Source organism: Calidris pugnax, unplaced genomic scaffold, assembly GCF_001431845.1.
Source record: "Calidris pugnax isolate Ruff unplaced genomic scaffold, ASM143184v1 scaffold252, whole genome shotgun sequence".
In the NCBI taxonomy this organism is placed as follows: domain Eukaryota; kingdom Metazoa; phylum Chordata; class Aves; order Charadriiformes; family Scolopacidae; genus Calidris; species Calidris pugnax.
Genome location: NW_015091118.1, coordinates 1,422,398 through 1,436,495, shown reverse-complemented (window position 1 = coordinate 1,436,495; position 14,098 = coordinate 1,422,398). Strand labels below are relative to the sequence as shown.

The 14,098-nt window shown below is 44.2% G+C and overlaps 1 protein-coding gene across 1 annotated transcript in view; it reads right to left on the bottom strand.

Moving 5' to 3' along the window:
- Positions 1-2,508: 2,508 nt before the first annotated feature.
- The window catches only part of PRCP (prolylcarboxypeptidase), a 33,679-nt gene continuing 22,089 nt past the window's right edge, over positions 2,509-14,098 (bottom strand). The window contains exons 7-9 of the mRNA XM_014958364.1: positions 13,266-13,430; positions 10,703-10,890; positions 2,509-5,755 (exon numbers count right to left, since the gene is read on the bottom strand). Of these exons, the coding sequence (XP_014813850.1) occupies positions 5,551-5,755; positions 10,703-10,890; positions 13,266-13,430 (558 nt within the window). The 3' untranslated portion in view covers positions 2,509-5,550. The remainder of the gene's footprint in view (positions 5,756-10,702; positions 10,891-13,265; positions 13,431-14,098) is intronic.

Here is a 14,098-nt window from a genome sequence, read left to right as displayed (position 1 = left end):
AACCTTGAATACGCCTCTCACACTCGGTAAGATAATCACATTAGTTTTGTCATTAAAAGATCCCTTTTATAGAAAGTACCTAAACCGCTTAAACCACCCAGAGAGGTCGCATACATTAGAAAACAACAAGACAAACGGAAGGGATTTGTTATTCCCGGTCTCAGCGTTTCGCTGCCCCTACTTTCTAAACTGGGGGATTGAACTAAAAGATTTTGCAAATCGCCAGCGGAGGGGAAAGCCCCCGAGAGCCGGGCAGCAGCAGCCACCCCCCACCCCTACCCCACCCCCTGCCCCAAGGAGCCCTCGCTGCCCACCGGGGAAACGCTCAGACACAGCACCGACGCCTTCTAGAAACTACAGCTCCCAGTACGGAGGTGCCCTCGTTACACCCAAAGCACCTCAACTGCCAGCTGGCACCCAAAAGTTCACATCTGGCACCCAAAACCCAACTGCAAGATGAGCAATGGCTGCTTTAGCTTATTACCACCTTGGGGAGCACAAGTATTGGATGGTCATGCTAAAGGAACATGTTCTCACTCTTCACTGCTGTGGGCCATTTGATGTCCCTGCATTGCGCCCCAAGACCATGGGGACCTCCATCGTGGGGATGCAGAGGGGACAGAGCTGGGTCCTCACCTGGGCAAGGCTCAGGGCAGCCATACAATTAGCTGTCAGCAATAAAACCCAGGCTAGAAAGCAATTTCTTCACTGGGCCTCAATTATTGAAAGGACAGATTTAGATTAGATACCAAAAAGAAATTCTTTCCTGTGAGGGTGGTGAGGCACTGGAACAGGTTGCCCAGAGAAGCTGTGGCTGCCCCATCCCTGGAAGTGTTCAAGGCCAGGCTGGATGGGGCTTTGAGCAACCTGGTCTGGGGGGAGGTGTCCCTGCCCAGGGCAGGGGGGTTGGAACTAGATGATCTTTAAGGGCCTTTCCAACCCAAACCATTCTATGATTCTATGACACAGAGAATGAAAGTGCCCTAAAGCACTTGGATCAAATAATTTCAGATGTTCTGGTGAAATTGAGTTGGGTTGGGGAAAAAAAAAAAAAAGAGGCAGCACTGGGAAATCAAGGAATCAAAATAGTACAAGAGCATAAAGCTTGTAATGTCAGCGGAAGCTGCAATCTTTAACGAAGCCCAGCGTTTTTAAAATGATAGAATAAGGATTTTTAACAATAGAAGGAGAATTTTGAAAAGCACTTAAGCACAGTGAATTTATCCCAGATGTCATCTGCAGTTCAGATCTTTTGCCGTCTCTTCACTGCTCTGGTAACATGAAGTAACACATCTTCTGCTAACCTGCACTGACAAACCGGACCATTTTAGGTTTTTAACATGGACAAACTTAAAGAAGTTGGACTTACATCTTTTTGTAAGACCAAGGTTTTGGTTTAAAAACACACCAAGAAGCTAAACTATAAACAAATCTAGAAGGTACTGTAGTAACACCTAGTAATGTGCTAAACATCAACACCGATGACAGTGTCAGGGCAAATGACAGAGACAGAGGTGCAACGGGATTCAAACCAAGATCTCCAAGTGATCGTTTATAAATTGCTCCTAGGGAGTAAAAATGCACAGTTTTGACTTCAGAAGCAGTTTCAGATATATTAACTCAAACTACCATAAAAATCTTCCTTTTTTTTCCCCCTCTATACATGGTTTCATGAACGCACACCCCCAGTCACAGCACAGCAATGAGTTCTGAATCAACAGGAGAGAGCAAAAAACGTGGGCTTGGAGCACACAGTCCCCTGTGCTCTCTCAACCCCCTGCTTGTGGGCTCCAGAGCATCCTCCTGACCTCAGAAAGGCACGATGATTCCACCAGGAGTCCTGGAAGGATATAAAGCATCTGTCAATGTGCAAATCTTTAGCATACAGAAAGCTCTTCAGGGCATTCAGGATTCTTTCCCACTCCTTAGAGATTAGATCCACAACAGCTGAACACCCTCTTCAAGAGGGGAGGTAGAAAAAAAAAATATCTCCTTATATTTAAAGCATACTGACATTTGTGTGTAACAGGGTGGGTGGACAGCATGGGAGACAAAACTCAATTCTCACTTTGCATACACTTTTCCTGTGATTTAGAAACCATGCTCCAGGTTCTCCTGGAGGGACTTTCCTTTCTACAGACTCCTTTCACAATGCAGTATTTGGTAATCTTCAGAATTAAAAATACCTACAAACACGACAATTTCTTGGCAGAAGACACTTAGCTCTCTCCCAAGACTCTACACCCTATACCCTGCCCAATTAACTCTTTGGGCTACATAGCCCAGTTAAAACCTCCACTTGCAGGGCCGCAAAGTGCTGCAGATCCATCCACACAACCTTCATCATCACCATGTGACATCTTCTGCGTACCTTGGGGACTACCTCAACTAGTTTTCCTCCCATTCCACCCAAGTCAAGCAGAAACAAGACACTGTATTTGCAGAACTCTGAATCTGCCAAGGGATAAAAATCCACGTCCTTGCAAAGCAAAATGCAGTTCCAGAATCTCACATTTTATTATTTTATTGCATTTTTATTGAAACAAACTGCAGTTTCACCAGGAAGATTCACACCTTGGGCAAATCATTCATTTTCTTTCCTTCTGGATTTTCCCCACTGAGTAGGAAACATACATTTTTAAATTGCAGTCCTTCATGACCCGTGCCAAGGACACACGTAAGCCCGAGATGAAGTACGGCCCGTCATCATACTCCTGGAAAGAGGAATCAGCCCTTTCCCGTGGACATTTTCTTCTCACCACAAAACAAGCAGAGAAGCCAACGTTTAGATGAGGTAGCCAAACACCACAGACAGCACCTCGGTAGCGTACAAAGGTGTCTACATACATAGATTTTAAGATGAAGTCTGAATGCTTAAGGTAAATAAGACCTAAAGTTTCAACTACTCAACTTAAAGGATAAAAAAAAAAGCAGAAAGGAAGAACAATTAAGAATAACAGCAAGTCAGTCACCTAATTCAGAAGCTGGTCCAAGCAGTAAGAACCTGATCCAAAGTGCACTTGAATCAGAGTCTCACTGAATGGAATAGTAGCATTAACTAAAAAAACAATAATAATAAAAAAGAACAACAATCCACACAAAAAAAGAAACACAAACAAAACCACACTGAACAACTTTTGGTTTTAAACGCAATTTCTCAAAATTCAAAAATGCAAGTTTTTTTACTAAAATGGCTCTTTTTTTTTTTTCTGCTTATGAAAGGAGCGAAAAAAGCAAGAAAAGAAGAATGAAATTTTAAATTACTTATGCAGATTGAAACCAAAAAGCACTTTCCAAATAACAAAGAAGCTATTTCCTGAGACAGTGAGGCAGCCAGCAGGGGAGAGAGAGCAGGCTCAAGCTGATTACAATATCCAGGGGCTGTTAACAGCCCAGTGCGTGGATATCCCCACGTCCTCCTCCATGCAACATGGAAATGTTTATCCCAGGATTTGCACTTGGAGCAGCACCCTGAGCAACCAAGGGGAGCAGCTGGACCAGGCTCTTGCTTGCTCAGTTAAACCATTTCTGATTCTCAAATTTATATTTACTCTTGTAGATGCCATTCCTTGCAGTAAACCAGGACATCACCATACATCCATTAACACATAAGAAGATACAAAGGTATTTCTAAAAACTTGACTGTCATTCACTTGATTAAAAAACATTTTTGTTTCCACAAATTTGAGGCCACCATGTCATTATAAAGTACGTGAGCAAGGGACTGCAGTGCATTTACAGCAGAGTACCAAAATCTGGAATTATTGGAAAAGGGATTGCCAACAGCTTTCAGGCAGTCAAGAGGTTTCAGGCAGGTTTCAGGCAGGTTCTACAGAGCTTTTCCTTCTCCCCAGGAGAAGGGCTCTCTCCAGGCTCTTCTCTGGCCTTATTCTCTACAGAATTCTCTCTTCAGAAATTACCTGGCTCAAGAGCATAAGAGGTTCAGATTTGCAGAGTCTGAATATAAATGCCACTTTTAACACAAGACAAGGGAATGCCAGGAACTCTATTGGAAGAAGATGCACAGGGGTGTATTAAGAGATAAAATTTCAGTGTTGGCTCCGCTTTGTTCCCAGAGGATGGGAGGAGACTGGGAACAGAACAGGCCACCTGGTGTCTTAGGAAAATACACCACTATCAGACATATCATCAAAGCTGAGAAAACTTTTACAACAGAATTGGAATTTTAAGAGTCTGGGGACAAGAAGCCTTCCCCGAGTCTTTCTGAAATGGGGTTGTCCTTTAAACTGCAAAGAATCCTTTCTGAAGAAGGGCTCCAGTGTGAATGAAGCCAAAGCTGGAAGACGAGGGGACTGCCCCAGCCATTTATTAACGTCAAATATGCTGTCTCATGAATCAGGGCAGTTTGTCTGGTTTGGAAGCCTTACAGAAAGCCCGGTGCACCTGGCTTGTTGAGCTCAGCATCAGGCTTTAGGCTGATCCAAGAGGATAGCTGCATTCTGTGTTTTCAATAGTTTGTCCTGCAAACAATTTTTTTTTTTTTTTTTTTTTTTTTTAAAAAAAGGCTTTTATTGAAGACCCATCAGCAAACAGATCATGCAGAATTTGAACAATACACAGAATGGGGGGGGAGGGGAGAATCCACACAAGGCACAGCCCCAATTATTTGTCACTTCATAAGATCTGGCCAGCACAAGTGTCACATTCGCTCTTCAAGAGAATAGCTTCGAAAGCTTCCTGATTTGAAAAAGCAAAGTGTTTGGGGGGGGGGGATATACACACATATGAAATACACGCAGAGTTTTCTTTGGCAACCATCATCACAGTGGCAGGTATTTGGGGATTAGGACAAACAGGGGAGGAAGAAATAAAACCCTGCTGCAGATTGTGCACGCTCAGCCAGTTATCAGCAGAGTGAGTCCGGGCCCAGCCCTGACCATTCAGTACAGCGCAGAATGGAAAAGCCACCCAAGTCAGCTTTGATTAATAAGCTGCCAGTAAAATAAAAAGGGGAAAAAAAAATATATTTATTTCTTTTCCAGCATCAATAAGGGCTGTTTAGTTTCTTTACAAACAGCACAGCTGGTTTCCCCATGCCTTCCCTACCTCTCCACCAAATATCACAGTATGATGTGATTTCTTTCGCCACCATCTCCATGCCCCTGCCGTGACAGCTTATACCAGCTGAGATTGTCTGAAATTCACTCCCACTGAAGGCAGCAGGATTCTTCACCATCAACAGCACTGCCATTTAAAGCACTGTCTGTACCAGCAGTCAGGAAAACCACCCAGCACAGCGGGGAAGGCATCAAGCCTAGGACAGGAACTCTATGGTAAAATGCAGCGTTTAAGAGCAGAAGAGGAAAGCAAGCCAGAGCAGGCAGCTCAATCTAGGCACTTTGACTACAGCTCATCATCTGAGAAATGCTCTCCACCCATCTGCCACCTGCTACTCTCACGGGCACAAGCAATGGTTAGCTCTGCGACACAGGGGAGGAAGCGGGAGTGAAATGCTCAGACGACCGCGCGACGAGGCCTGGCCCTGCTCCCAGCAAAGCCAACGGAGGTACAACTGTTGCAGTGCCACCTTCAGTGGCTGCGCCTGGCCTTCTCGATCCACTGCTTCATGTAGCAGATCTCCAAGGCTCGAGCTTGCTGCACGGATTGGGGGTCGGCGGGGTTGCGGCTGCGCAGGTCCAGGTGATGGGCTCCATCTGGGATCACGATTGCCACCAGGGAATCGCTGATGTTCTTGGTCACCCCACCGGCAGACCACGGGTCCAGGCCACCATTGCTGTAAGGAAAGAACATCTCATGAGGATACATCTGCACGGTAGAGGGTAGGGTACAGTCAGCAGTGGAGCTGCAGGCCACATCAACGTAACCCCATTGACTTCCAACTACTTTTGCATATAATACAGACAGAAACAGACCTCAGCCCTGTCTCGATGTCTTGCACCCACCTCCCTGCTGAGAGGAGCCTTCTGAACAGAGGTATGGAGCTATTAGCAACTTAAGCAAAGCTATGCTGTCACTAATTATCTGCTAATTCAGATAACCTATAATAGCGCCACAGCTCTGGAGATAGATCTGCAGCCACCCATCATTGTCAAAAAAGGTCCAAGTTCCCCTGTACTAAGGCATGCCCAAATTCCCAAATCAAAGCACTTTGCTTCTCTTCCTCACAGTCTGCCATAACTCAACCAACCAGACGCTTGAGAACTGAATTTTCAGGAAGTTCTACCTTTTGCTGTCTCAGCTGGGCGCCAACCTGATTTTGCAAAGAAATGCTTGGACCTTCCTTTAGCCCCCTTATTTCTAATAACCACCATATTAAAGCATTTATCCCTCAAGAAGCTGTCTACAATGACTCTTCCTCTGTGACAGGACAGTTTAATGCAATTTACTTTCCCTCCTCCCTCACCTCCAGTCAACAAAAAGATTCCTTGTGCTGTAGATCTGGCTCCAAATAATGCCTGGCTCATGGAGCAAGCCAAGGGCTGAACAGGGATGAGAGTTTTGCCTCTCTCATTCCTGGCTTTGGACTTCACCCAGTAACCCCTACTACCTCTTATTCCCCTTTACCGCAATCTTCTTGCCACATGTGGTCCATCTTTTTGTGCAGAAAGAAAGCAGTATCTGTGTATTTCTAGAACTACACAAATCTAGATCTGTTCCTCTGGTAAAACAGTACACCTACCCGCAAAAAGAAACATTAGAGATGGACTGTTGTGTGTGCAAATTTCTAGGAGGATCTAAGAAATTAAAACATCCTTGGGCTGTAAGAGGTATGCAGCTAGAAGCTTACCACAATGGCAGCTCCAGAAAATACCAGAAAGAAGGTGTTTAAAAAAAAAAAAAGTTATGTAGAAATAGCTAAGAACCTGATGGGGCCAGAACTAATACTTTATTTGGTTTTGCATTAAAAAAACCAAACCCAAACAAGTATCTTGAATCCCTGTAGTTCTTTATTTTCAGTGGTTCTAAATATGACTTAGGAGAAGAGAAACATTTTGTACCTGCAAAACAAAAAGCATACAGAGCTGCCCAATAAGCAAAAAGCATTTGATTTAAAAGGTCGCCTGAATCAGCAGAGCACCTTGGCAACAGGGGGATGAGTTGCTGAGAGACCCAAGATGTACATGAACTTGGAGCTTTTGGTCCCAAGTCATGTGGAAACTAAGCACGCCACGAGAAAACAACGCTGTCTCTGGCTTCTCTGGGAGCTTCTGGCTGAGTCCTCTGCAGCTCCTGCCAAATGATGGCACCAGAGGCACTGACGCAGTTTGGGAAGCGATACTTGCTGGGAGGAGGGGGGCTGGAGCAGTCACCACAAAATCATCGTAAATCTTAAGCAGTTTTACAGAATAAGGCAAGTCGGTACCAACTGGAATAGGTTATTTATGTGTTAGAACTAAGCACGCACGTAAGTATTCATTTGCTGATCTTACAGGGCAGGAGTTTCCCTGATATAAATAGAAGTAGTGAAAGAAAAGAAAAGAAAGAATAAAAGAGTCAGCCATTCCTTTCTAGCTGTGGTCAGGCAAGTAGGGCTTCAGAAAAAAATTAATGCAAAATACTAGCACACTAGTCCTGTTTAAGTCATCGTATTTCCTTGACAGCACTAATAGGGTCCCAGAGCAAACAGTTCCCTTTCCTGTCACCTCTCCAGAGTCTCCTCAGCCCTTCAGCCCTACCCAGAACAAGGAGGTTTTACACAATCTTAACAGCACTGTTTTTACACCCTTTAACATGCCCACTCTCCGCAACTACCAAATTCCCTTTTATTAACTTTTTTCTCTTCAGCCAGGCATTGTTTTGCCTTCTCTTCTTTTCCTCCGTTCCCTTCTTTTATGCTAACAATCCTCCCTTCTGCACATACCTCCAGTGTCCCTGTCTCCAGAACCTTCACTTTCTGCCTCTCCCAGTGCACAACTGGACAGATGAGTGCCCTTAGGAGGATACAACCTGGGTGTGATCCATCCAGACTCAAAAGTATCAGACTGTGCACGCTAAATATCGTACTGTCTGATATAACCTGGACTGATTTTGACTACCACGGTATGTTGATGATGAGACACTACCAACTGCTACAAGCTCTGCGCCACCACATGCATGAACAGAGTTAAATGCTGTTTCCACCACCGTGAGGCACCTCCACACCAAGCACACAGCATGTTCCAGTAGGAGTATCAGGAGAAGAGAATGGGGTTTTCAGAACCCTGTTTGCCCTATTTCCTCCAACTAGTGTTTAAATAAAGATGCACTGCCCAGGACAGGCAAGTTTCCACACCAAGCACACAGCATGTTCCAGTAAGAGTATCAGGAGAAGAACATTAGACTGAACATTAGGAAGGAATTTTTCACAGAAAGAGTGGTCGGGCACTGGAACAGGCTGCCCAGGGAGGTGGTTGAGTCACCATCCCTGGATGTGTTTAAGGGATGTTTAGATGCAGTACTGAGGGATATGGTGTAGGGGAGGACTTTGTAGAGTAGGGTAGATGGTTGGACTCAATGATCCCAAGGGTCTCTTCCAACCTGAATGAGTCTACGATTCTAAGAGAAAAGGGCAAACAGGGTTCTGAAAACCCCAATTTCCTCCAAGTAGTGTTTAAATAAAGATTCACTGCCCAGGACAGGCATGAGGAAGAACTTTTTCATGGTGAGGGTGACGGAGCCCTGGAACAGGCTGTCCAGGGAGGGTGTGGAGTCCCCTTCTTTGGAGATTTTCAAGACCCACCTGGATGCAGTCCTGAGTAACATGCTCTGACAAGCTCTGGGTGGTCCTGCTTTAGCAGGGGAGTTGGACTAGATGATCTCTATGGTCCCTTCCAACTCTAAAAAATTCAGTGATATCTGCCTACAGCCTAAGTAACCACACACTTCATAACTCCAAGAAGGTACCAACGTGGCAATGGAGATTCCTGCGCCGATACCATGCAATCAGTAGAACACAGTGTGACTCCGCAGGGAGACACGCTGCTGGCAGAGGGAGAAGCAGCAACACCAGTTCAAGCATCCTGGCCAAATCCCACTGCGGCTGGATAAATCCACCCTGCAGTGGTTCTGGTTAGACGGAGTATTCTTCCTTTCCTGCACTAAACTGTTGTGGAAGTTGCCTGACACTTGAAACACAGTGCTTTTTACCCCACGGGGAGCCACATCCCCTGGTAAACATAGGGATAGTTTTTTGTAAAGCACTCCGCATTGTTGGAGGATAAAAGGCTCTTATATAAAATGTACAGTGTTGACAATGTATTTGTTTGAAGAGAAACAACCCAGCTTGAGATCCAAAGCTTTGTGTGTACAGCACTACTTCTTCATTCATTTGGTTGCTTTTCAAGCTTTTCTCATTCCAAGCTCCTTCAGCTGGCAGAAATTCTTAAACACTCCGATTTGTTTGCTTGTCTATCGCTTACAAAGCGGATTTCTACTGTACAGAGCTGTGAAGCCCTGGAAATAAGCAACACTGCAGAAATTAAGTTAAACCAACAAATATTTTTTTTCTTATTACAAAGTTTTCCCAAAAAGGGTGGAATTTCTCATTCCAGAGCAGATATCCTGCTGGGACAGAAACAGCAAGAGACAAACAAAAGGAAAGCAACAGGCCTTTGGAGCCAAACAGACCAACACTAAACAGCTGAAATCCGGAGAATAATCCCCAATTCAAGTGAGGACTTTCTACTTTTAAAATACACACCTATTTACCAAGTCCAACAGGCTAATTTTGAGTTTTGTTTAAAAAAGCGGCAGGGTGCTGATTTTTTTTTTTTTTAGTTTGAAAAAGCCTTGCACAATTTTAACCAGAGCAGAGAGGAATATATATCCAGGAGCTGCCCACAGTGGGCAATCCGTACAGCAAGTCACAACTCCTGAAGCATCAACTTCCATGGGTTTATTAAAAGCCTCCCTACAACCCGATGAACAGCCAGTATTTAGCTGTTCAAAATTTTGTATCATCTCGCAGCAGGAGTACAGTTACGTGAACCTCCCTTTCAAGAAAGCAGAGTTAAACTTTAAAACTAAGGAAAGCAAAGGCTGAGCAGAAAGCAAACAGCACAAACTGGTTTTTGCACTAGATTGAGACATTTCTTTCACTTTTTGTCCATATACAAAGGTCTTCCAGACAAACTTCTGCTGTATTACCAGGATGCCTTGCTAGAGTAGAAACATCTTTGTATTTGGATCTTACACAAGTTTTTTGAAACTTGCCTAATCACCACTAAAAGAAAAGGGTAATTGGCAGTGACAAGAAAGCTCCCCAAGTTACTTCCCTCTCTTTTCTGTATCAAGGGGAAAAAGGAATGTCACGCCAGCCCCTCCGCAAGGCTATCACCCAGAGCAACACTTTTAGTGACCGAGATCCTGTGTTAGAGCTGGAGCTCGTTTAGACTTCCCTTTATGTGGAAGAGACAGCGCTTTGGCTTCATAAAAGCTGGAGGGATTTACCAGCATGGGAAACCTGGACTTTGGCCACAAGATAAGAAGGAATCCACGTGGGAAGAAAATTACATTTGGCAGAATCCCAACCCAGATTCTTCTTTTAGAGGCACACAGTGACAGAAGTTAGCTTCTTTGGCCACTGCACATTGACCATTTTACTCTCCAGAGCAACAAAAAGCGTGTCCATCATTTATTCAACTGGAGTGTTAGAGACAGATCCTTTTGCTACTTAGGACAGGCTCCCTGCACCGACAACCCAAACTGGTGGAAGACTCCACTCTAGAAGCTGAAGGCTCACCTGAAGACGATGTTGCTGTGTGAACTGATGTTTTTCCCTCCGTACACAGAAAGGATCCAGGAGGGGCGAGGCCTCACTCCCCACAGCCTGTAACACTCTTCTGAAAGTGCATCAAAATCCCACTTCTGAGGCTCAAACATGTCATTGACACCATCTGTGCACATGGGCATCACCATCTCAGTGCAAGCCTGAAGGAAAGAGCAGGGTAACAAGATGTATTCCCAGGAGACTGTCCAACAGCTGTAAGAGCAGTATTTAAATAAAAAAAGCTCTGATCAAAACAGCATTTGATTAGTATTTACTGTCAAACTATCATAGAATCATGTAGGTTGGAAAAGAGCCTTAAGTTCATTGAGTCCAATCACTAACCTAACACTATGAAGTCCACCACTAAACCATGTCTCTCATCACCACATCTACACCTCTTTTAAATACCTCCAGGAATGGTGATTCAACCACTTCCCTGGGCAGCTTGGTCCAATGTTTGACAACCAATTCAGTGAAGAAATTTCTCCTAACATCTAATCCAACCCTCCCCTGAAACAACTTGAGGCTGCTTCCTCTTGTCTTTTGCTTATAATCTGGGAGAAGAGACCAACACCCACCTCTCTACAATTTCCTTTCAGGTAGTTGTAGAGACCGGTAAGGTCACCTCCTCAGCTTCCTTTTCTCCAGGCTAAACAACCCCAGTTCCTTCAGCTGCTCCTCATAAGACTTGTTCTCCAGACCCTTTAACAGCTTCATTGCTCTTTGGACATGCTCCAATGTCTTTCCTGTAGTGAGGGGCCCAAAACTGAACACTGTACTTGAGGTGGGACCTTCCCAGTACGGGGGGATGATCACTTCCCTAGTCCTGCTGACCATATTGTTCTTGATGCAGGCCAGGATGCTGTTGGCCTTTGTGGCCACCTGGGCACACTGCTGGCTTATATTCAGCCAGCTGTCAACCAACATCCTCCAGGTCCTTTTCCACCAGGCAGTTCTCCAGCCACTGTTCCTCACACCTGCACGGTTGCTGAAACTCAAGTGCAGGACCTGGCACTTGGCCTTGTTGAATCTGATACCATTGGCCTCCACTCACTGATCCAACCTGTCCGGATCCCTCTGCAAAACCTTCTTACCCTCAAGGAGGTCAACAATCCCACCCAACTTGGTGTCATCTACAAATTTACTGAGGATGCACTCAATCCCTTCATCCAGATTATTGATAAAGATATTAAGGAGAACTGGCCCCAACACTGAACCCTGAGGAACACCACTTGTGACCAGCTGCCAACTGGATATAACTCCATTCATCACCACTCTTTGGACATGGCCTTCCAGCCAGTTTTTTTACTCAAAGAATACTCCTGTCCAAGCCATGAGCAGCCAGTTTCTCCAGGAGAATTCTCTGGGAAACAGTGTCAAAGGCTTTACTCAAGTCTAGGTAGGCAACATCCACAGCCTTTCCCTCATCCACTAAGCAGGTCACCTTGTCACAGAAGGAGATCAGGTTGGTCAAGTAGGACCTGCCTTTCACATACCCCTGCTGACCAGGCCTGATCACCTGGTTGTCCTGTACCTGCCACGTGATGGCACTCAAGACGATCTGCTCTAAAACCTGCCTCTGCACCAAGGTCACACTGACAGGCCTGGAGCTCCCCAGATCCTCCTTCTAGTCCTTCTTGTAGATACCAAGGAAAAGTTTCATTTTTCACACAAACTATTCTCTGACACCTTAGTGATATTAGCTAAAAAATAAATGAATTATATCCTGGAAGCAACATAGATTAATTGCCATGATGGAGGTTAACTCACAATCTTTTCTATTTGCCCTATTTCCCATGTGCCTTCAGAAACAGGCAGGGAACAAGCTGCAGAGCTGTTTTGATGAGCCCAGCTGCCATATTCTTTGCTCCCCATATGGTATTTCCCTCCTTTCTCAGAGGAAAATTTACAAAGTCCGCATATCTCCTGAGGCTGTGCAGAACAAATACATAGGAGACAGCAGCCAAGAGCAGATAATCACAACCTCAACATCAAATTCTTAACACCTTGCTTCTAGAAGCAGCTGTCCTGTTCCTCAGAAGAGGCTGCATATAAGTGTGTTGCATGTGCTTAGGAAATGGGATGGGGAGAGCAGAATGATCTGGACCCCTTACCATAGGGGTTTTGTTACCTACTTCATGGGAAAGGTTGGGTCTCGGTGAGCTACAGGATAAACAGCTTTAGTTGAGAGAAATCAATATCAACGTATCCTGATATATTTACATGCACAAATTGGGACAGCTGGGATGGGGGGGATTAGAAGACCAAGAAGATAGTTTTCCACTCTATATAAAATGCTGAAACTCAAAAATTAGCTAGACAATGAAAAGACAACCTAAACCTCCTGGGAAAGTTGCTTCTCTTTGCTGCCTTGCCCTCTCCCCTACAGCCACACTCACTTTATCATTACATTTGTCATCAGTACATCAATTACATCTGATGCAATATATTGACAGCTAAACAACCTGACAATTCTCATCAGCTCTAGCTCAAAAAAACTCATTGAGTTGCAACTTAGAAAAGATAGAGTGCATACCTGATAGTACCAACCCAACTGGCCTAGATTTTTGGTTGCAGTCTCAGACATGTCTAAGCATGAGGCTTCTCCTGAATAATTGTAGTATAAATTTACTGCCTGGAAAACATTCTGCAGCAGCTGTTTGTCAGAGAGACCGGGATCCTTCAAGAACTTGCAGACTTCCTGCAACAGAGAGAAGGAGCATAAATCTGTAAGAAATAAAGATACATGCATGATACCTGATGGGATATCAATTTCTTTTCAGAGAACAGTCAGAATGAAGCTCTCTGGAAAAAGGGTCTATGCAGTGATATCCCCCAAGCATTATCATAAAAGGCAGTATTCCATTTGCACAGTGCAAATCTGCAAATCTGAAACTTTACATGTCCTGATTAAAACTTCAAAAACAGTACAACCTTAATATTTCCAAGTCACCAAGCTTTTAAATCCATTTCTCATTCTAATAAAGATGATTTACCTACTCTAATGAAAGATAACTCATGCAAATATACAACAAAGGAGCTCCAGATACAGATTGGGGTTCCGTGCAGTTTGCTGTAATACAAATGGAAACATCCATGTAAGGAAAGCTCTAATATTAAAGTCCTTTCATACAGCACATTGCAAAATTCTTACTTGTTCATGTTTGGAAAATACGAGGTGGTGGAACAAGACACTGTTTCCCCAATGAAAACTTAAGAGCAATCTCAGGTAGAGTTCAATTCAAAATCTCAACTGACAACACAACTAGTAGAAAAAACAAACAGAAAACACAAAAGCTACTGCATTAAGATTTTTCATCTTAAAACGTTTTTTTTTTTGTTTTTTTTAAGTGATTATATTCTCTTTGG